At 43.2% G+C, this 23,326-nt stretch overlaps 2 protein-coding genes and 1 pseudogene across 4 annotated transcripts in view; 1 reads left to right on the top strand and 2 right to left on the bottom strand.

Annotated features, from left to right (window-relative positions):
• Positions 1 to 473: 473 nt before the first annotated feature.
• Positions 474 to 1,070, bottom strand: LOC310799273 (synaptobrevin homolog YKT6 pseudogene; annotated as a pseudogene). The gene has a single exon. The product of its transcript is annotated as a synaptobrevin homolog YKT6 pseudogene (transcript).
• Positions 1,071 to 2,457: 1,387 nt separating this feature from the next.
• On the top strand, positions 2,458 to 13,622 carry LOC310799149 (protein lifeguard 2-like; the record flags this gene model as incomplete). The annotated part of the gene is made up of 12 exons (XM_083661715.1): positions 2,458 to 2,519; positions 6,385 to 6,445; positions 7,413 to 7,480; positions 7,624 to 7,688; positions 11,322 to 11,375; positions 11,475 to 11,525; positions 12,022 to 12,061; positions 12,189 to 12,226; positions 12,755 to 12,842; positions 12,990 to 13,085; positions 13,326 to 13,379; positions 13,473 to 13,622. The coding sequence occupies exons 1-12, from the start codon at positions 2,505 to 2,507 to the stop codon at positions 13,620 to 13,622; spliced, it is 780 nt and encodes a 259-aa protein (XP_083517841.1). The 5' UTR covers positions 2,458 to 2,504.
• Positions 13,623 to 15,547: 1,925 nt separating this feature from the next.
• Positions 15,548 to 23,326, bottom strand: part of LOC310799433 (RNA-binding motif, single-stranded-interacting protein 2-like) — a 47,581-nt gene continuing 39,802 nt past the window's right edge. For both annotated transcript variants that reach the window (XM_083662015.1, XM_083662016.1), the window contains 3 exons: positions 22,996 to 23,076; positions 22,344 to 22,431; positions 15,548 to 20,844 (listed from right to left, as the gene is read on the bottom strand). In XM_083662015.1, coding sequence (XP_083518141.1) covers positions 22,351 to 22,431; positions 22,996 to 23,076 — 162 coding nt within the window. In that variant the 3' untranslated portion in view covers positions 15,548 to 20,844; positions 22,344 to 22,350. The remainder of the gene's footprint in view (positions 20,845 to 22,343; positions 22,432 to 22,995; positions 23,077 to 23,326) is intronic.

Raw genomic sequence — 23,326 nt, 5'->3', positions numbered from 1 at the left:
TTCAATTTGTTGCTTTTTAAATGGTTATATGACTCATTTTCAGAATTAGTTTAGAGTGAGATGGAGTGATGTCATGCCAGGTCACCACTATTTCCGATGATGTCATAAATGTGTGAGTTTAGAGGGTGAGTGTAACCGAATCAGAGTCCTGATGAGACAGGGCCAAATTGGGAAAGAGTGGGGGAGGGAAGAAGATCTGGTTGAGGGAGAAGTGGGACAGAATGTAGGGAAACAGTGGATTGATAAATCCAGAAGGAGGCGGCAATGCAACATAAAGGTTGCAAAACTGTCTTAAAACACCACAGAAGAAGAAGAAAAAGAGTCCTTGTGAGTTCGGAGTTTGTTTAAAAGCCACTCCCCAGTACAGGGGCCCATTAACCAGCTCCGCCCAGGTATCTAGCTCTCTTGGTGTTGCGGTTAGCGCGCCAGCTTTGGCAGTGGGAGAGCACGGAGAACGTGACCAGGCAGCAGCATCACATGAGTCCACAGCATGAGTTTTGCTTGCGTGCCGTCTTATAGAAGACTTTAGACTGGAGTCCCAAGTGCTCCGACTTTGCCACAAGATCATCCAGTCTCTCTCCTCTCTCCAACAGACTTTCCATGGTGTTGTGCAAGATGATCTTGGTCTCATCCAGCTCAGCCTGCACTTTGCTCATTGCATCTGCTTCCCTGGGGTTCTGGTATTTAGAAAGGTGAATATCCAGGGCATTGTAGGTGATGGTTTTAGGGCTACCAGAAGGCCAGTCTGTACGATCCACTTGCCTGGAGAAGTCCTCTAGCACCTTTTCTAGCAATGTGAAACAGACTCTCTGTGGGTATTCAGCATCTGCTATGACCACAGCACCCAGACTGTCATTTCTCACATACACGTGGCACAGATGCTCTTGTTCTTTGACAGAGGCACGGCTTCCAAGTGACGTCCGCTCAACCATCAAGGCGCTGGTGAAGGTCATGAACTCCTGGATACCGGAGCGCTGAAAGAAGTTGAAGGAGGAGAGGTCGTAGGTCGCTTTGAGGAGATTGGCTCGACCAGCTCCTTTGTGAAGGATGCTGAGACTGTAGAGCTTCATGCCGGCCACACGATACGATCAGAGAGCCGGTGATCTGCAGACAAGACTTTCACTGTGTTCACCATGACATCTCTGTTTCATCAGTGACATCATCAGTGAGGTCATAAAATCAGCGAGGATGTCATCAGTCAGGTCATCGGTGAGGATGTCACAAGTGATGTCGTCAATGTTGTCTGATTACTGACATATACGAAAAGACAACCTTAATCTCATAGACGACTCGGCTCCTAGTGGCCACATATGACATCACCAAGACCGTAATGACATGACGAGAGAACAGATTTTAAGTTTTCATATTTCTTTACTGCACCGTGCCACCCCCCACCTCCTGCTTTATGTCACATTAAAAGGGATATGAGCAAAAGTAGATGAAAGGTGGGTGGGTGCTTTGCTGGTAAATCTCATTATGACTGTAAAGATGATCTCTGACCTGGCCATAATGTTCTTAACCTCCATCTCGTCTGTGTTGTGCCTGTTACTAAAGCAGTCTGTCACACCAAAACATGATGTCATCATCATGACATCAGACCAGTTCTGTTACCAAAGGAAAACGATGCTCTGTGCCACAGAAACACATGGAGACACACAACTCTCACAGCTATATAGTTTCTTTTGTCCCATTCATACACATGTGCAAGAGGCTAAACTGTGTAAAGTCCACAATAAGTCAAGCAGTTTAGTCATGATAAGCAGTCTTAATAGTTAATTCTTAATAATATTCTTGTTATTAGTGAATGCTGTATATAAACAAAATCACATATAACGGTGCTGTTGGTTTGCTGCATTGACAAACTGCTGCATAAGATTGACAGTGTGTGATGATTATCAAACATCCTTATGAAGTCTATGTATGGCTCCCCTTCCCACTCCCACTTCCTCCTTCTAAAATGGTGCACACTCGTTGTGCAATGCATATGTAACTCAGATATGTAAGTCCTCTGGATCCAGCGGGTAAGCACTAGAATGATTAACTGTCCTGGAACAGTCTTGGACAGGCTTGTGCCAACACACAGACATAAACACCCCCTTTTAGAGACAGCAGTGGTACAGTCCTGCCTCTCAGTGCTCGGGCCTACCTGGCTGGACATTGCTAGAATGACCTAAGTAGACAGAGGATAGGGGTGGGGTGGGATCAGGGTTAGAGAGAGATTAACCACATGAAGCTCCATAAAGCCTAATCCGCACAGTGGAGACAAATTCAGCACAAGCACTGTAAACAGCTCGTCACTCCATAACTAACTGCTGTAAACAGCCCTTCACTCCATAACTAACTGCTCTGGACAACACAAAACCTGTCAGAAAAAGAGAACCACCAAGGAAGAGGAACTGGGATTTATTTTACTGACCACTGAGCCGGACATACTTGTTACCAGTGACTTCAGAATAATCTTAAATTCACCAGCAGAATCTCAAAGGCGCACAAAGGGTCAAAACATGACAAAGGGAAAGGTATGAGTCCAACTTTCCTACCCGATAACTACATTACAGCTGTACAATGAACTGAGCAATGAATGGCTTGTAGTTTTGTTATTTTGTAATATCGGTGGTTTGTTAGGTTGTTTGGTGGAAGCAGAGTCAAAGTTTGAGCAGACGGTTCTGGGCAGCATTTTGCTGTCTCTTCTCTGGAACTAGGTGTTACCTTCAGACATGTAACACAACATCCTTCATTGCATTGATGTGATTATAGACTGTTTGTGATGGCCCAGCAGCTGTTTTATTTAATGACTCTCTCGGTACAGTCCGCATCAAAATCAAACCAGCAATCAAATGAATTAAACAAAATGAAATATTTGTATGTTTGTTGAAGAGCTCATTTAACGCTCATTGCTCAACCGTTTTTGTGCTGGTTACTATTGGAGACGGGTATAGACAGTTTTAACTTGACAACAATAACAACCGTCACAACCCACCTGAATATCCGGTTTACTTCCTGTATACATAGCTGAGCGCAGGCTGATATTCGGCTCTTATTAAATGTTAACGTTAGGCCGTGTCTCCGACAGACACATTAACAAGGTAGCCTATTTCGGTCTTTATGTCTTGTAGTAGTTAGTAGTAGTTGTTGTTGTTGTTGTTGTTGTTGTTGTTGTTGTTGTTGATAGTTGCCATAACAACCACCCCTGTCGGAAAGACGTGCACAAGCTGGGTAGGAAGCGTTGTTGTCCCGGAGGCGATATTCTTTTTTCGGATGATGGCGAAGGCATAACCCGCCCCTTTCTGCCTCTGATTGGCCTAGCGTCAAACTTCCATCCAAACACATTCGCTTGGCTATCCTGCATTACATCTCTTTCTACAGTCTGTGGTCAGACCGTCAAACTCAGTGGGTCAGACTCAGACATACAGCAGTTACGCTTGCTAGCCTGCATGAAAGACGCCAGTGTGTTTATGTTTTTAATATAGTCATATCTATGGTTTATAACGCTGCCACTAATCAGAGGCAGAGAGGGCCAGGGGTGGGTTATGCCTTCGCCGTCATCCAAAAAAAATATCGCTTCCGGTAAGCTAGCCAGCTAGCTAATGTTAGCTGCTGGTTGGTTGGCTAACTAGCGAATGTTAGCCGTTAGCTAACGTTAACACATTAACTAGACAAACACAGACATGCAGAGCTCCAAAAACAGAGCAATTCGTGATTTTGTTACTGTAGTTTCTGCAGAGTAACGTCCATGTCACGGATCTGACTGATAGTGCAGTAACAGTCAGCAGCTATGATAGCGCAGCCAGGGGGGGGAGGAAGTCCATATATGGTCCATCCGGTCATGGGTCATAGGACATTACGTCATCACAGGATAACGCGATTGGCTGGCTCAGATCTGTTCAAATCTGAGCCAGCCAATCACGTTGTCCTGCGTTGTTTGAGACGTGTATAAAAGGCGACCGCGGATGGGGGTGGGTGGGGGGAACCAGAGGAGAGGAGAGCAGAGGGGGGAGAGGGGGAACCAGAGGGGGAAGAGGAGAGGGGGAACCAGGGGGAGAGGAGGGGAGAGGAGAGAGGGGGGACCAGAGGGGAGAGAGGAGGGGGGGAACCAGGGGGAGAGGAGAGGAGAGAGGGGGGACCAGAGGGGAGAGAGGGGGAGAGGAGGGGGGGAACCAGGGGGAGAGGAGGGGGGGAACCAGGGGGAGAGGAGAGGAGACCAGAGGGGGGAGAGGAGAGAGGGGGAGAGGAGGGGGGGAACCAGGGGGGGAGAGGAGAGAGGGGGAACCAGAGGAGAGGGGGGGAGAGGAGAGAGGGGGAACCAGGGGGAGAGGGGGGGAGAGGAGAGAGGGGGGACCAGAGGGGAGAGAGGGGGACCAGAGGGGAGAGAGGGGGAGAGGAGGGGGGGAACCAGGGGGAGAGGAGAGGAGAGAGGGGGGACCAGAGGGGAGAGAGGGGGAGAGGAGGGGGGGAACCAGGGGGAGAGGAGATACCAGAGGGGGGAGAGGAGAGAGGGGGAGAGGAGGGGGGGAACCAGGGGGGGAGAGGAGAGAGGGGGAACCAGAGGAGAGGAGAGCAGAGGAGGAGAGGAGAGAGGGGGAACCAGAGGGGGGAGAGGAGAGGGGGAACCAGGGGGAGAGGAGGGGAGAGGAGAGAGGGGGGACCAGAGGGGAGAGAGGGGGAGAGGAGGGGGGGGAACCAGGGGGAGAGGAGAGTGGGGGGAGAGGAGAGAGGGGGAGAGGAGGGGGGGAACCAGGGGGGGAGAGGAGAGAGGGGGAACCAGAGGAGGGGAGAGGAGAGAGGGGGAACCAGAGGAGAGGAGAGCAGAGGAGGAGAGGAGAGAGGGGGAACCAGAGGGGAGAGAGGGGGAGAGGAGAGAGGGGGAACCAGGGGGAGAGGAGGGGAGAGGAGAGAGGGGGGACCAGAGGGGAGAGAGGGGGAGAGGAGGGGGGAACCAGGGGGAGAGGAGAGGGGGAGAGGAGAGAGGGGGGACCAGAGGGGGGAGAGGAGAGAGGGGGAGAGGAGGGGGGGAACCAGGGGGAGAGGAGGGGAGAGGAGAGGGGCTGGATCCCTCCAGGGGCACTGCCATCCCTCTGGGCGGCCCTGGTAGTGGAAGCGATCATCTTGCTCTATAATGACCAGAATGGGTGTTGTTCAAACTGAACATTTATTTCTTCAACATGCTGCAGCAGAAAGGGAGATAAACAGCGGACACTATTTTCGTAGTTAAGCTATGAAGTAGCCTACTTCCCCCCGCAGCATCGTGACATTGAATGAAAGTATAGGCTCGTTTGAGATGACTTCTGGCTCGCCTGGGAAGCAGCCGAGAGCAGCCGAGTGCAGTCAGCAAATTAGAGGCAGAGAGGGGCGGGTCATGCCTTCGCCATCATGGGAAAAAACACGTTATTGCACGCATAGGCCTATCTTTACATTTAAACGTTTACATAGCAAAAATAGAAATAGAAGTAGGCTATGTCAGTGTTTTCCCCGAATAGCTGAGAAAGTGGACACTGTCAATAGTTAGCACTGTGAAGCTGATACAATTCAGGTGGCGGTAATGCAACATTTAAGGATGCCAACCGCCATAAAACACAGAAGAAGAAGCTGAGAAAAAGGAAGTGCTGTGGGGTTGCAGCTGGTGAAAACCGTCTATATGTTACACAATGCTGTTCTGAAACAAGGGCAAATTCGGCCCAGGACCATGTGCATAATACAGAATATACCAATGACAGATTAACAAAAAATAAGACACATTATCAAACTGTCACAGTAATCAAGAGAAGTGAAGCAAAGAATAAATCTGACATATCTGTTTCAAGCCATCTCAGCCTTCAAGGCTAACTTTGCATGGGGAGCTCTGTACCCCTGCATCTCATGCCATAGGACCTGCTTCAGCAATGGTGTAACAACAGCTGATTTAGAGCAACTGAGGAAGGCTACAATTGTCACTCAATCAATTGATGACATCATCACTGATGACATCATCACTAATGACATCACTGATGACATCATCACTGATGACATCCTATCCATTATCTGTTCCTGACTGACTGACTGAATGAATGAATGAATGAATGAATGAATGAATGAATGACTCACCCCAAAACCTCTCTTGACCACATGCTTGCTGCGCACGTGGTAAAAAAGTGTCATAGATTCTCAGCTTTGACAATAGTGTCTAACTAACGTATCATAGGAATTTATTTATTTTGTGATGCTGTACAACAGCCAAATAAGGATAAGGATCAGGAAGGTTAACATACCAGATAAGGAAAGTTGACACAGCTCTGGTTTATCTCTATGTTTGTAATAAGAATAATTGTATTACTGTGTAAAGTGACTCTAAAGAAAGCTACGTATTTGTACAACTTACTAAAAATGGTCATGAAATTGTGCTATCAGGTGAGCACTTCAAGCAAGACTGACAATGAACATCCACCCAGCTACATGGAGGCGACTGCAGGTAAAAACAATAACTATTTATGGTTTAACAAATCAGTGCAGATACAAGCTGTCATGTCTGTTTTGTCTGTCTATTATTTCTGTCTTTTATTTCTTCAGATTGAAACAAACAATGATGGCATGGATGGATTTTTGCAATTTTGAGCAAAAAATCTTTATTGTTACATTAAACTCAAATGTGATTTGGCATCACATACTCGTTTATGAGGTATCCCACCTTTTGCTTTGCTTCTTTGACACTGTTCTAATGCTCAATCAAAAGGTGGCTAAGCTACAACCTCCAGTCATTGATCATCATAAGGCAAACAACCACCACCAATATGACAAAAAATATCATATTTTCTGAAAAGCATACATTTTAGTGTATTTCTTCATATAAATTACATTAGTGATATTACTCAGTATGATGTTTATGTCATGAAGTTGCATAACTAAACCTAACCATTCACTCCCCATGCCTAACCTTAACCAAGCACTCTCCATGGCTAACCTTAAATCATCCCTCCCCATGCCTAACCTTACTCCATGCCTAACCTTAACCAATCATCGCTCTCCATGCCTAACCTTAACCAATCATCACGTTCCATGCCTAATCTTAACCAATCATCACTCTCCATGCCTAACCTTAACCAATCATCACGTTCCATGCCTAACCTTAACCAATCATCACGTTCCATGCCTAACCTTAACCAATCATCACGTTCCATGCCTAACCTTAACCAATCATCACGTTCCATGCCTAACCTTAACCAATCATCACTCTCCATGCCTAACCTTAACCAATCATCACAAGTAAACAAACAAACAAACAAATAAATAAATAAATAAAAACATTTGTGGGGGAACATATTATGACCCCATAAACAGCATCTGAGTAATGATGCAGTATCACTACAAGTAACCACAAAATCTTTCCTCAGTCTACCTCAGCCTAAAAACAAATGTCTCCTACCTGTCTCTGTCCTCAGGCTACGAGGAGATGGAGGCACAGTTTGCCTGGGACGACATGGCCGTCAGGCGGATCTTCATCAGGAAGGTACTGAACACACCAGAGCGGAGATGGAGACAGATTGGGTCAAACAAGTGACACCAGCAGGAGAAACAAAGAGATATTAGAGAGACTAGAAACCCAGATTGCAGACATTTTAAAGTCAGACTGTGCTGTCTCTTCCACTCCAGGTCTACGCCATCCTCATGACCCAGCTGTTTGTGACTGTGGCGATTGTTGCTCTCTTCACATTTTGGTAACTGCTCTTTTACTAGTGCTTATCCTGATACGAGCACTTATTCAATACTGACTAAAAGCCCTTTTTTTACAACACTTTCCTATTATACAAGGGATAAAAAAATCAAAGATAGCACGCTCAACTCCTTACTTTAAGGCAGGCTGTATAAACTGGGTGCTGGATCCCTAAAACAAGTCTAATTAAAAAAACCCCGAAAAGGACAGCACTCCAAGTTCAAAGATTTATTGCCACACAATAGGACGTTTCGGGCAACAGCCCTTCTTCAGCGTGTAATGGCAATTACATGCAGGTGGTGCACAGGTGCCTCTAATTATAGGTCCCACCGGCACAATCAGGGTAGACCAGCAGAGGGAGTCAGCAAAGCCAATGCAGGTACATTATACATGAGGAGAAAAGGCTTTCGCACACCTACGCGACAGGTGCGTCGGAGAAGGGCAAAACCCGACACAGTGAGAAAGAAGTTACTCCCGCACACTGTCTCCAAATGCAAATAAAAGTTTAATAGAATAACGTTTCGGTCATCACGACCTTCATCAGATTAATTTTACAGGGAAGAAGGAGGGACCCAGTTAAATAGGCTGGCAAACAAATATGTGGACCAATTGGGTCGCAGCATTGTATCCTGACATCATAATTGATGATAATTACCAGATGGAGAATGGCAGGTGTAAGCCAGAAGACTGAAGATATATGAGAGAATACACCATACACCCTGTATAATAGGCCATACACCCTGGCTTATCTATAATACAATATATACAGGTGATGGCCAAAATTACACAAAATATAAGAATATAAGAAAAACAACATCATCATAACAGGAAAAGGGTCGAGCCCTGTATTACATGGAAGACAGAATACTTGAACATGGGATTCTGGTGGCCACTAGGGAAGAAAAAACATCCTAGATTCTGTCCCTATAAAAGAAGAAAGACAAGTGTTAAAACATATACAGAGGATATTATGGTAGCAAAAATAAATAAAATGGTTGCTACAAAAAAGTCTTAAAAATGTACACACAGATAATTACAACATAACTTGTAAGAGAAATTCGTCATTTAAGCCCTTAAATGACGAATTTCTCTTACAAGTTATGTAAGAGAAATTATCATCAATTATGATGTCAGGATACAATGCTGCGACCCAATTGGTCCACATATTTGTTTGCCAGCCTATTTAACTGGGTCCCTCCTTCCTCCCTGTAAAATTAATCTGATGAAGGTCGTGATGACCGAAACGTTATTCTATTAAACCTTTATTTGCATTTGGAGACAGTGTGCGGGAGTAACTTCTTTCTCACTGTGTCAGGTACATTATACATGAAACACCACATTCATAGAAAACAAAACATTCAAAGAAAACAAACAAAAGACATCTCCTCATTAATCCCCTTAGGGATGAGGGGTATCAAGGGAGTGGATCCAGTAGGCCTCTCTTTGAAGGAGGATCTTGTCTCTATTCCCTCCTCGCCGTGGCATATTTACTGTTTCAATGCCCATGGTAAATGGTAAATGGCCTGCATTTATATAGCGCTTTTATCCAAAGCGCTTTACAATCAGTAGATAGTCTACATTCACCCATTCATACACCGATGGCGGCAGGCTGCCACGCAGGGTGCCTACACACCATCGGGAGCAAGGAGGGTTAAGTGTCTTGCCCAGAGACACAACGACGGCAGCTGGGAGGAAGCGGGGATCGAACCGCCAACCCTTGCGTCATTGGCCGACCCGCTCTACCTCCTGAGCTAAAGCCGCCCCCATGTAATGAAGATCACTCAAACTGTGGTTCAAACTATTAAAATGTCTGGCAACTGATGAGTTCTCATCATGATTGCGTATAGAGCATTTGTGTTCACAGATTCTGGTTTTTAACTCGCGTTTGGTTTTGCCTACATAGTATAAATTACATGGGCATTTCAACAGGTAAACAACATATCTACAGTAGTGTTACATGTGATTCTGCCTCTGACCTTAATGTTCACACCAGAACTTGGATGCGTGAAATGATTACCTTTGAGCATGGCATAACAATGTACACAATTATGGCAAGGAAAATTACAAGAAGGAATAGGACGAGAAAGAAAGTGAGTGGGTCTCTTGGGCAGGTCTGACTTTACTAAAAAATCTACCTCTTATAAAGATATCTGGGTGAAGTTTGAAAAGCATTAGAGATGTGAAACCTGTGCATCACCTGCATGTAATTGCCATTACACGCTGAAGAAGGGCTGTTGCCCGAAACGTCCATTTTGTGGCAATAAATCTTTGAACATGGAGTGCTGTCCTATTATACAAGGGAGCATTATGGGCAATGTTTGTTTGTCTGTTTACATTTTTGTGCCGGCCACAGCTATGCCGTTTTACATGCGATTGGGCTGAAACTTTCAGGGGGTCTAAAGAGCACTGTGGTGAGGACTATAACTCTAAGTTTAGAAAACCAATGCAACTAGAAGGTAAAAGTATTAGGAAAGGTTTATTTACAAAAACAAAGTCTCACAGCACTGTGGACCAGCCCCATCTCCTCTCTCTCCCTGGGGACTGACCCCCTCTTCCTGTTAGTCACTTCCTTTTATAGACTTCTTCTGAAGTCCCACAACAAAGAGTAGCTTTATGCACTTAGCGCCCCCTACGGCTAGGAGGGGGTATTACAACAACATCTAAATTCTCTCTACAGCACCCATGCAGGTTACCTGACGGAGCCAGATTGTTTAATTAGGGCAGATTAATAGCCCAAATTGATTGCCCTAAGGCTGAGGCTATAGTTCAGTGATGATGTCATCAGTGATGTCATCAGTGATAATGTCATCAGTGATCATCAGTCTGATGCTATATAAGTGATGGGAGTATAAGTATCAATCGGGGAGGAACCTGACAGACAAGTGCAGAAGGCATCATCATGCCTTCTGCCGCTGAGCTGTATTTTTTTTTTCTCTTTTTCCCCCGATTTCTTATCCCATTTTTTATCCCCCATTAGTGCTAATTTAATTTATTTATCCTGGTTGCTACTCCATCCTCTGCCAATCTGGGGAGAGCCGAAACTGGCTCCATGCTTCCTCCGAGACATGGGCAGTTAGCTAGCCGCATCTTTTCACCTGACAGAGGAAGCTTCACCGGTAGGACATAGCACGTGGGAGGTTCACGCTATTCCAACCAGTTACCCTCCCTCTGAACAGGCGCCCTTAATGACCAGTGAGCTGTATTTTTTAATTAGGTCATTGCCCTAATTACCTAATGATGTGATGTCATCCTTCCTGGCTGAGGCTATGTTCAGTGGTGATGTCATCAGTGATGATGTCATCCGTGATGATGTCATCAGTGATGTCATAGAGCAGGCGAGGCCGCGCAGTGGTAGTCACCAGTGATGTCATAAGAGGGAGCAAGTGAGCCGGCACAGCGGTCGAGCGGCAGGGCGGGCGAGGCCGTGCAGCGTCCGAGCGTGTGTATGCAGGCTGCAGGGCGGGCGATAGCGAGCCCACACAGCGGGCGAGCCTAGAAATCGAGCGTGCGAGATGCTTAGTACTACTAAATGTCCAATAGTGACTAAGAATATTTTCAGCACTAAAAATGAAATTAATTAATTGCTTTTCTTTTCTTAATCCTACGTGAAAATAATGTTGATTAACTGTCTTTCCAGCGGACCTGTGAGGTTCTACATACAGACTCACCCTGGCTTGTACATGGCCTCTTAGTAAGTGAAACCACATATACGTAACTCATATTATGCCAACAGCTTCTTCGCCAATGTCATTGTTAAGGTCATTGACCCTTCTTCTCCTCTTTCGGACAGTCTCACGTTCCTTGCCACCTACATTGCATTGTCCTGCTGTGGAGATCTGAGGTAATGTGATATCTTACACATCTCACATAAATGAGCATGTGTCTCTCTTTCTTTTTCCTTGGACACCGTCGGCCTGACAGCACTCATATTTGGCACAGGTACCAGCAGGCTTCTAGAGCAGATGGTGACAGGGCCAGACTTTTGAATTCGGTAATTAGGGACCACTAAATGGGCAAAAATGGCTAATTAGTGGCCAAAATGAGTCAACACAGGTTCAGCACCACGGAGAGCTCCATTCGTTAGCTACTGATGGAGCATGCCTGAGTGGAGTTGGAAGTGGACTGTGAAAGCCCTCTGTGAGTGAGGCCTGAGTAAATGGACAGTGATTGTGTGCTCCAACCGGTACCAGAACTAGTCAATAATAATGATAATAAAAGAAACATACTCATAAATGCGTAGTAAAAATGCCCCGTTGTAATTTTGTGGCATTAATTTCAGATAAACTAGTGTTCAGGGTGAATTTCTAAACTCTGGATTTCCCCCCCCCCCCAAACAGGAGGCAGTTTCCCATCAACCTCATTCTGTTAACTATCTTTGTGAGTATTTTCAACCAGAAAAACTGCAGCATTTTAATCAAACCCAAAGTGTTTTCTCCTAAACACAGCTGTCTGTTTCCTTGTTCACCTGGCCTGAGTGTGCTATTCTCTCTTCCCCGCCTCTCAGACTTTAAGCATGGCCTGCTTGATGGGTTTTATATCAAGGTACGTACATATTGTGATCTGTGTGTGTGTGTGTGTGTGTGTGTGTGTGTGTGTGTGTGTCTCATGGTAGCTTGTCGGCAAGGGGGCTAAATAACGCTCCAAAGGTAGACTAAACTTTGTCAAGGGAAAACCTGGCATGGCCATTTTCAAAGGGGTCCCTTGAGAATGGGTTCTATGGGTACCCACACATCTCCCCTTTACAGATAAGATAGCGTTTTTCGATAGGGTAGCCCAACCCTTATTAATTAAATGCATTGATATGAAAAATGGAAATGTTGGTAGAAAAACTTTGATTAACAGTATATATTTCATTATTTTCATCCAATTAGTAGCTATAATTGGGTAATTGCATGATGGGGTTACAGTATCCTACTGGCGGTCACAATCTGGCCCTCTGGTAGTGTGTGTGTGTGTGTGTGTGTGTGTGTGTGTGTGTGTGTGTGGGGGGGGGGGGGGGGTGGATGTGGCCCTCTATCATCAAAGTTGCCCATCTCTGAGTTAATAGCAGTTTGCTCTCTCTTCCTCCAGCTTTTACAACACCACCTCGGTGCTGCTGTGCCTGGGAATCACAGCACTGGTGTGTTTGTCGGTCACCATCTTCAGCTTCCAGACCAAGGTGAGAAGAACATCCTTTCAACATACATCTCACAGCCCAACACCAACAACACAATGTACATCTCACAGCCCAACAACACATACATTAACAACACTCCCTCTCTCTCTCTCTCTCTCTCTCTCTCTCTCTTCCTCTGGCCTGTTGCAGTTTGACTTCACTTCCTGTCAGGGCGTCCTGTTTGTTTTGTGTGTGGTCATGCTTCTCTGTGCCCTCACTCTCTCCATCGTCATCCCCTTCGGATATGTAAGTTCTTCTGTTTTGTAATTACGCCAAAACCCCTTTCTAGAACAAATCCAGAAATAGCTGTGATCAACAGTGAGTTTAAAAATAGATTTGCCGTAATGCCTCTGAGTGAAGCAGAAGGGATTAGCCTTCACTGCTGTCTTTCATCATCCTGGAGATAATCTGGCAAAGCCACTGTCTTTCCCAGATTAGTATCCTGTTTTTAACGGTGTTTGCTGATGCTTTTATACCTTGCACCAGGTACCCTGGTTACACGCCCTATATGCAGTGCTGGGAGCCATCGTCTTCACGCTGGTGAGAACCCAACACGTCACCAAAACCTCACTATCCTCAGCTTGCAGCACCGTAGCATTTACTCTGCTCTCTCTCTCTCTCTCTCTTCCACAGTTCCTGGCATTTGACACTCAGCTGCTGTTAGGGAACAAGCGCTATACCATAAGTCCAGAGGAATACATTTTCGCCACCCTCACCCTCTACCTGGACATCATCTACCTATTCAGCTTCCTGCTACAGATCTTTGGAGGTGGCCGGGAGTGAGACCTCTGTCGTCCAGTCTTCTCTTCGGTGTCTGTCTCTCTGTTTAACTATGTGATCACTCAAAAGATATTACAGAGATGAAAATGACATCTATGAGTTTACATTCATTTTAAATAACAGAAATATGTTTTCATCATGGATATATTGCAGAAAAAGGTACACAATCGTTAAAATGCTCATTTGGCAATTTTCTTCTTTTTTTTTTTTACACAAACCACAATTTTGACTTGATTTGTTTGAGCTTTTACAAATGCATCTTTGTGTGAGCGAAGTGAAAGCAATATGTTTGTTATTTGCTATTATTGGTTATGTAATACCGTTCATACAAACAATAATCTTATGTTGTTGTTTTTATATATTCATACTTTGCTGTAGTAGTTCACTGTACTTGAACCATTCCTGTTTATCTGTAGTATTGTTGTGGGGGGAGTGGTACAGTGTGACCCCCTCCCCTCCATCCTGCAGTAGTATTTAAATGGTAATTAGGCTCATGGATCAAACTAAACGGCCAAAGACAGAAAAGGACAAAAAAAGTAAGACGACTCCCATCGGTTTCAGACAATATTCTCTGGAATGTGGATTCAGGAAATCTGCACTTTTAAACTCAGCAGGGGTGAGTTTTTAATTATAGTTTACTCATGGTCAAAAAGACAGTAAGTTTGCTAGAAAAAATACAGTATATTTAATTGTATATATCTGTGAGTATGTTTTCACACTACAGCTCTATTTGAGCCTGTGAGTTGTGTTGGGAAATGTGCATGCACCCTGAACCAACGGGGTTCACCCGGTTTCAAGACCTTTGAAGCACCAGTGCAATCATGAATAGAGACCGTCTGTGTAGCAGCACATCTTTGGTTAGAAATCAGTTGCAAGTTCTATTGTGACTTTAATGTGGCCTTTGGGATGTGATTTCATCACAATGTCTGAATTAGAATAAAATTGTTTCATTTTCAAAAACAAATGTTCAGGACCTGAGCATTAGACATGTTTAGGGACAGACCTACATATCAAAGGAGCTTGGATAGGACATTGATAGTAATCAGTTTTCTATGCGTTATATGCGATGCTCTCAACATGAAAATAAACTTGATTCAGGAATAACTGTGTGTGAATGCCTGGTGATGTATGGGACGGAAATACAAAACATAACAGAAGAACAGAGACACTTTGAAGAATTACTTTAAAATACTAACTTATGGTGACCTTGACCTTTGTGGGAAGCTTGTATCAGAGATATTCAGTCATTTCTTTACAGTTCTCTCCATATATCCTCATAGTTCAACTTGTACAAAGTCCCTTTTGGCCTTGCTGTTGATATTATTGAATGAACAATGAAATGAGTGAGCAGCAAGACTAGATATCAGTCATGTTATTGACAAGGGCCTCCACTTTCTGTTATGAGGACACCTGTGTGTCTGCGCTGGACGTGTTCCTCTAGGCCGCAGCCATGGCCCTCACACTAACTTTAACACTGCTGTGCCTCTTAGCTTAGACAACTTGTAATAATATATATATATATATAATAATAATATAATGTCTTCTCAATATGAGAGCGGCACATGGTGTCTGGGTAGTATAGAGGTAATAGCACTCACCTACCGGGTTCAATTCCCATACTTCCGGCTTGGTCAGAGGTCCCTAAAACCACAATTGGCCGTGTCTGCGGGTGGCAAGCCGGTGGCGTATGTGTCCTGGTCGCTGCACTAGCGCCTCCTCTGTGGTCGGTCGGGGTGCCTGTTCGGGGGAGAGGGGAACTGGGGGGAAAGCGTGATCTTCCCACGCCCAAAAACTCGATTTGTTTTTTATATCTATAGACAAAAGATGTAAAAGGAACATTGGGGAATTACCCCCTCTGCCCCTTATCCAGCTCCCCAGTCTCATAGCTAAGAGTGAGATCATTAAAAAGACAGGTCGGTCACCCAATAATCAAAACAAGGATTTTATTTAAAAAAAAGAAGAAATTTGACATATTCAAATTCAAAGAGAAAACCAAGAAAGAAGGAAAATCTTATCTCAATCAATAAAAAACACAAGTTACAGACAATTTAGCAACTCTGGCACAGGAAGACAAAAGTAGCCAAGTGGCTTTGCAAAATAACCAAATATCAAAACCTTTTTCCTCTAACAAAACTGTACAAAATGAGTTCTTGTATAAATAAGAAAACTGTTTACAAGCAGTAAGTGAGATGAGCCCATCGCATATCCAAAATGTCTAATGATTCACGCAAACCTGGTTCATACAAAGTTCCCTCTCAAGCAACCACATGAATTATCTTAAATAGCTGATCAAAATGTTACCATCAGAGTGTATTTTTAATCTTGCTTTATTTATTAATGTAATATATAACTATATTTAAACTGCCAATTAAACAATAGTAAACCATATCAATGTCACTAAGGTACTGAGGTGACGGGGATACTCTGTATCAACCAAACTATAAGAAGACATTTTGAAGATTCAGAGGGGCTGGCATCTAACAAACTGTTTGGAAATCCTATTTTAGCAGCAAAACATTTTGAAGCTATGAAATAAGCCATCAAATCTACATGAACTGGTCACCAAGGACAAAAGGCATTTATTTATTTATTGGTGTGGACTAAAAATAAGTGCAAAGAGATTTAATTTTTTAAATATTGTGTATATAGTACACACCACGGTTCATACAATTACATCATTGTATGTATTTATGTGACCTAACTTTCTATAGTTTTCATGATGCCAATTTATTTCAGAACATCATGCTTCCCTGTAATAATATCCTTATTTCTACTGTCAGGTTTGTAAAACTAAAATAAATAAACACTGCACTGTAACAAGTGGTCATTTCATAGTTCCAAAATCCTTTTTGTATTAAAAGTGATGGCTAATACATGGAGTATCATTTCTTATGAACAAATAAACAATATCCATGACATTTTCCTTCATGAAGTTGGTGCGCTGAATCTGAAAACTTGCTAGCCGTTGTGTAATCTGGACAGATTATTCATCATGAAGTATCAACAAAACACACAAGTGGAAAGAAACGACATGGTATCCTCAGGCAGAACACCAAGGAAAAATAGACTGTATTTACAAAACTTTCATGTTTGACACCACCATAAAAACCAGGCAACATCCTCTGCATTCCTCTTAGTGCGAACGTAAATGTACAGATTTACAGAACAACATTGGGTATCTGTTGGAGTCAATTCAAGTTCATAATGAGTGTGTTTACGTGCAGTGCAATATTACCATGAGGATACGGAGTCACCGCATGTAAACATGCGATCTCAGTCCAGATGCACAGTTCTTGTCTTGATGATGACAAACCCAAACAGGATGCTTCGGGATATAAAACAACAAAATGATCTCGGATACTTTCTGCCTGTATTTATCTATTGGGATCCAGGGTTTGCTTAAGATCCTTTTCCATGGTAATAATCTGAATATTGTATTTATTAAACAGATTGTCCCAAATAAGACCTTAACAAACTTTAACATTCGTTCTCTATCGTATCAAAACTATCTCTCCAGCTCGTACATATTCCATTATGTAACTGGGTGGAGAGATTGTCTCTTCACTCAGATAACCATGGTTACATACATGTAACCGTCTGTCATAATGCACGCTGCACGTAAACGCACTCACTGATACATTCGACATGTTTCAGAACCTAAAAGAGACATTTGATCCAGCTACACACACGTCAATGTGTGTCTGTGGATGAGAGCAGTATTTCTCTTTGACAGACAGCTTGGCTAAGATGGATGGCTACATGGTCTTTGGTTGCACAGATGAACAATAGAAACGGAGCGAGTGTGAGATGTGAAGACAAAACAGAGGAGGAAACAGAGTCACTAGACATAAGCCTCCGCAAAGAACTTATCAAACTGCATTAAAATTCGTTGAAGAGCGGGAAGAAAAACTCGTCTTATACCATGTTCCATTTGCATTGGGAACTTGTAATTAACCAGTTCACAGTGTGACGTCACCATTTCCTACTTCGAAAGTCCGGGGAACCTCACCAACGCCAACCTCAAAATCCATGGTCGCTCCCGCATCAAGAGTAGTGAAAGCTGTGGTAATACACTGTTTATTAGTATTGTCTTATTTGTGTCTCATTAAGTTGTGTACAAACACAGTACTGTCTCTATCTGTGGACATGTTGCTACGGTGTTTGTATGCGCAAAATACCGTGTAATGCGTAATGTTATCAACTGTTACTGCTAACAATGGCTAGCCTGGGTAGAGCTAACCCTGGGTGGATCTCCGACTGTTTTACTGGAACTGGAACTGTCAACTCGGGTGTGACGTCATTCAACTGGGAAATTCATAGTTCCCAGTGCAGGTGGAACGAAGCATTACGGCTCCCTCGACCGACGCGAGGAGCAAACAAGCCTGCTGCCATTTCTGAGTGTCAACCTTCTGAGACATGAGGCTGCTCATCCAGAGACAAGTGTTAAGGCTTAGCTAAAAAATAGTTTTTGCAGAATTTTGGATCACAAACAAATTCATTCACGCTGTCTCACTAAAGGCTGTAAGAATCATCTTTAATGGCACTTCCATGGTCTAGTGAGCAGTCCTTTGTAAAAACCATTACTTTTATTATCTACATATCTACAGGTTTGGTCAACATATTTGGACGTATGACTTCGACTGAATATGCTGACTGAAGGAGTTTGAAACAGAGCATGTAGGAAGCCTCTTTGAGCAACAATGCCAATACAGAATCAGTATGATGCTTTTGGTTCAGGAATAGTGATTCACTTGAAGAGACCGAGGTCAGAGGTCACTGCTCTCTTAAGAGTCCCAGCTCTAAAGGTTTTTCTACACACAGATCCTGACTCAATATCAGCAAAGAGTATTAAAGGCAAGAGACAAAGTCTCGTGCTTTTTTGACAACAGTGTTGCTGCCATTTTGGCCTTGAAAAACCCCCGCCTCCTTGCGCCAATGGGGCAACAGCACAGAACCATGACAGCCAATCAGAGGTAGTCTCCTTCAGGCCAAAATGGTGGATTTGCCATGTACTGTACTGATGTTGCAATGGAAGAACCTATTAGCCGTCGGTTCTCATCAATGTAAGTTCTTTGATATCAGGACAGACAACACAACGTTGAGGAACGGAAAATTAATGTGAGGACAAAACAAGGCAAAACATCTATCTCTATCATGGACCATGTGCAAGAGCACAAGAAAACAGCACGGCCTAATCTTTAACAAAAAATCCCACAAATCCCTAAACACAGAAAAGCGAACATCTCTCTAGGAAAGCTATCCTCTTACAGCTCAAATCTAATCTACTTAAACAATTAATTCATCCAAAATAAGGCAAAACAGCTCAAAGGTTTTCAAGTGAAAGACAAAACAGAACACAATTTTCTTTCTACAAACGAAAAACTACAAATCACTGACAGTCGGAGAATCAAACTCAGGCGACAACAGCAGCATTGAAAAAAAAGACTGACGGCTCCCTTTCCCCTCAAATCAATTCTTCCCAGGGACTTCCTCAGTCCGTTTGATTTCCCTCATTGCTTTGCTAATCTATCTCTTAATTTAGTAACTGTATTGTTCTTAATCTATCTCTTAATTTAGTAACTGTATTGTTATTTTGTACACACATCTTTTAGTCATCTAACCGCTCAGATCCAAAGCATGTTCACGTAGCGCCTCATGCTTAGTACAAACAATGAATTTATTTATACCTGAAGATCTACCACAACAAAACCGCTTAAAACCACTTCTCATGGACACTGATGTGACATAGGACAGTTGTTCTGTAATAACAAATGAGGACTATTACAATTGTTACACTAGCCATGCTAGGTTCTATTAGGAAACATGAGCTTTCAAACCTTGGACACAAATGTGGGTTGTTTTTTGAATGGTTTACAATAGGACAGTGGTTCCCAAACTCTGGTATGCATACTCCTAGTGGTACATGGAGGTACTACAGGGGGTACTTGAGAGAAAGGGGAAAATGTAAGAATAAATCGTAAAAATAAATGAAACGTTAAAATAAATCTGCTCAGGAGGCACTAACTGCAACTCTTTCACTGCATTTCTTATTTTGTAATGTTGTATTCTTCAAAAGGTGGGTTATCATTCAGTCATTGCATCATATGCTATGGTTTTCTCTTGCAGTTTTCTAAGTCAAAAATGGTGTAGTCGGGTAAAGGGGGTACTTTGATTCAGAAATCAGGGAAAGGGGGTACTGAAGCCAAACAAGTTTGAGAACCAGTGCTATAGGACACAAAAATGATGTAACCATCACTAATGGCATGAGACCATTATTGATGATTTTCCATGATCCTTTACTAATATATTTTCAGTTCCCAAATGCTAGCTCTGATATGTGGGCCTAATGGGCCTATGATCGAAATGTCCATTCCCCAACCCTTTTAAACTATATTACTCCAGCATTAAATAACCTCTTCACTATAAACGGTATGTTTCAATGATCTCAAAACTAAAATAAAAATAAAAATAGAACTACGATGAAAATATAAATATAAATAATTATGATTGTCTTTTGTTCATAAGTTCTGCACGTTTATGAAAAAAAAAGTGTAAAGTTTCAAAAATGAATTGATTTTTGACTATACTATTAACAGGCAATGTTATTATCATCTGTGCGTGAATAGAAATCTCTGCAGCAGTTAACAGGAAGAAGTAGCTTTAAACGGTTTGTCTCCCATGGTTTAAATGACACCAAACATCAGACCAACAAAAGGGTTTTGAGTTTTTAAATCTGTACAAATTGTTACCCTACTGCTGCAAATACGATGTCAAAAAACAGACATCAGGAAATAAAAATAAAGGTTTGCATATCTTACAAAAAATAAAAGACACATTGTGTTATAACTCTTCCTTGAATCACTCTGAAACTTCCAGAATGCTTTTTAAAAATAAGAATTTGTTATATTACGTGCACAAAAATAATGCTCTGTGTCGTTTCCTCCTTTCTTAATTTTTCCTCTTTTTTTCCTTATTATTTTCTTTTTTCACTTATCAAAATAGATCAAAGCTTCTCTGAAGAAGGTTCCCACCTTTGGTTGATCAACTCTTGAAGAAGAGAGAAGAAAAGTCAGATGAAGTAAGTGTCCTGGTGGAACACACGCGTTCCTTTTCCTCACCCATGTTCATGTTGGGGTGTGTGGTGATGGTACGGAGCACAGGTGTCTTCCAGCAGAACCTGGTTGGTTCAATTCCTCCTGTGCGCACAGCCCCGCCCTGCTGGCAGCTGCAAAACACACACCACTATTGGCAGACTGTCACCTGGTCAAAACATACCGCTAATATTTTACTCAACTATCAGTGGGGGTATTCTGCTGGGGGCTTACAACAAAATGTATAGACCATATGCATATATAGACCTTGTTATGAAAAAGTTCAATAAGCCTCAGACTAAATAATTTAGAAAGTGTGAATGAATACCATTTAAAGACATTCACGTCAGGTGAATCAAAGACTCTAATATGTCGTATATGATGTAGTACATAATGTAGTATATGATGTCTAGTGTGGATATGATGTAGTACATAATGGGTATTTGACCTAGTATAGGATGTGTGTGATGTATACTGCATGCAGTATATTATGTATGACGTAGTATGATGTATATGGGTGTGTATATATATATATATATATATGGTATACACTTTTGAGCATCTTTGCATGTATCATTTCTTGCTTGAAAGAGAATCCCTCTCTGGCTACTGATGCAACACAGTCTCACAGATAATTGTAAAATAGCAACGTTTTGGACCAACAATTTCGGCTCCAAAATTGTAAAATGGTAACGTTTTAGGGTTAGGGTTAGGGTAGGGGGAGGGGTTAGAAACGGCAAATCTCCGTAAACCACGCCCCAAACCACACCCACCCCTGTAGAAACGTACGTTACCATTTTACAATTTCGGAGCCGAAATTGTAACATAGCAACGTTGCTCCAAAAACGTTGCTATTTTACAATTTTTTTAGGAGATCGGGTTGACTGATGGTATTCTTCCATGGAATCTGCTGCTGACTGTTTCCCCTGAGGCTTGACTCATGAGCTCACTCAAGTAGACGTGTCATTTCCCCACAAATGATGACTGCATCCACGGGCCAATCAACAAAAAGATGCATCATCCCTCCAAGTTTGGTCATGAGTGCCTGAGATATCACATTTGAGTTAAACATATTGACCTTTAATGATAACAACCCCCGTTAGGTCGATCCGTGTCATTTGTAAGGTGAGACGGATTTGTGTTTTAAGTCTCGTGTCAATCAGACTTAGAATGAGGAGTCTGGCCCTTTCAAAGTTAGAAACTCTGACCTTTCGTTGTATGACCCCCATTAGGCCAATCAGTGTCATGTTTCATCGCTGGAAACAGCAGCAAAGATGCACCATCGCCCCAAAGTTAGGCCCAAAATCCCCCTACTTTATTGGATGGGGACAATGTTTTTGAAAGCACGAATAAGCCTGCAGCTAAATCAATCTTCCAATACAAGATCATCTTTGGCAAGCATTCATTCAGACTCATCCCTGATGTTGCACATTGGTGTAGTTTGAGGGGTAGCTACATAAAACCTGCTTTGTGCATAGCATGACCTATAAAACAAGTTATAGAAACTTTCTATATCAGTGATATGCACTGTGTGCTATGGTGCAGCAGAAATGACAGCGTACTGTATGAAACCTGTGGAAAACATGCTATATCTGTGCAACATGCAGGTCAGGACAAACCTTCACTGTCCTACCTTAGCTTCACTTGGTGTGTTGGTATGAGTAGTTGGTATGTTCTGCAGGACTCTCCATGGCAACCTGTTGCTGCTGGCCTCCATTCTCCTGAAAAACACCACTGATTACTGCCTGGGCCCAGACCTTCCACTCCGCCCACTCCACCGAGTTGGCTCTTTTCGGTCTGACATGCAACACCGATTTCTTTAGTTGGGGGGGGGCATTGTCCAATGAGCACCGAGGGGGACTAACGATTAGCCAATCAGCGTCAATAAACGGCACAACAGGTGGGACTAACAGCGTGGTCAAGTTGTTGTCAATGTCAGTTGTGTTAGATACTAAACGTTTAATAGAACAAACGTAGGAGAATCATCGAGACGCATGACGTCAAGGGTGACTATTGGCACGGCAAAACAGCTAAGGGGTATATAAGACAAAAAAAGGTTGGGAAGCACCTTACACCCTGGTCTTATTCCAGTGAAGTACTACTTCACTGGAATAAGACCGGAGTAAGGTGTTGTTAGCCTGGGTAAACCCAGCCTCCACGTGACCTCTATCTATGTGCTATCAGTCACTCAGTCAGTCAGTTGTGACTGATAGCACATAGATAGAGGTCACGTGGAGGCTGGGTTTACCCAGGCTAAGGTGTTGTAGCCTTGGCTAGCTTCTTACCTCTACTGGGACACTGGAGGGAGGCACTGGGGTGTACTGGGGGATGTAGGTCCCCTGCATAGTTGTGTTGGCCGGCATATACTGTAGAAAAGGCAGAGCAGAGAAGGCAAACTGTGCATTATATTTGACATGGATTTTGATCTTGACAATATAAGGACACATTTCTATCTTAGCAGGGTGGACCTGTGCAACCTATGCAACCTATGCAACCTATGCAACCTGTGCAACCTATGCAACCTATGCAACCTATGCAACCTATGCAACCTGTGCAACCTGTGCAACCTATGCAACCTATGCAACCTATGCAACCTGTGCAACCTATGCAACCTAT

Source organism: Poromitra crassiceps (assembly GCF_964638095.1).
Source record: "Poromitra crassiceps genome assembly, chromosome: 27".
Classification (NCBI taxonomy): Eukaryota; Metazoa; Chordata; class Actinopteri; order Beryciformes; family Melamphaidae; genus Poromitra; species Poromitra crassiceps.
The sequence above is the reverse complement of the archived record's forward strand: the minus strand, read 5'-3'. Positions and strand labels throughout refer to the sequence as shown.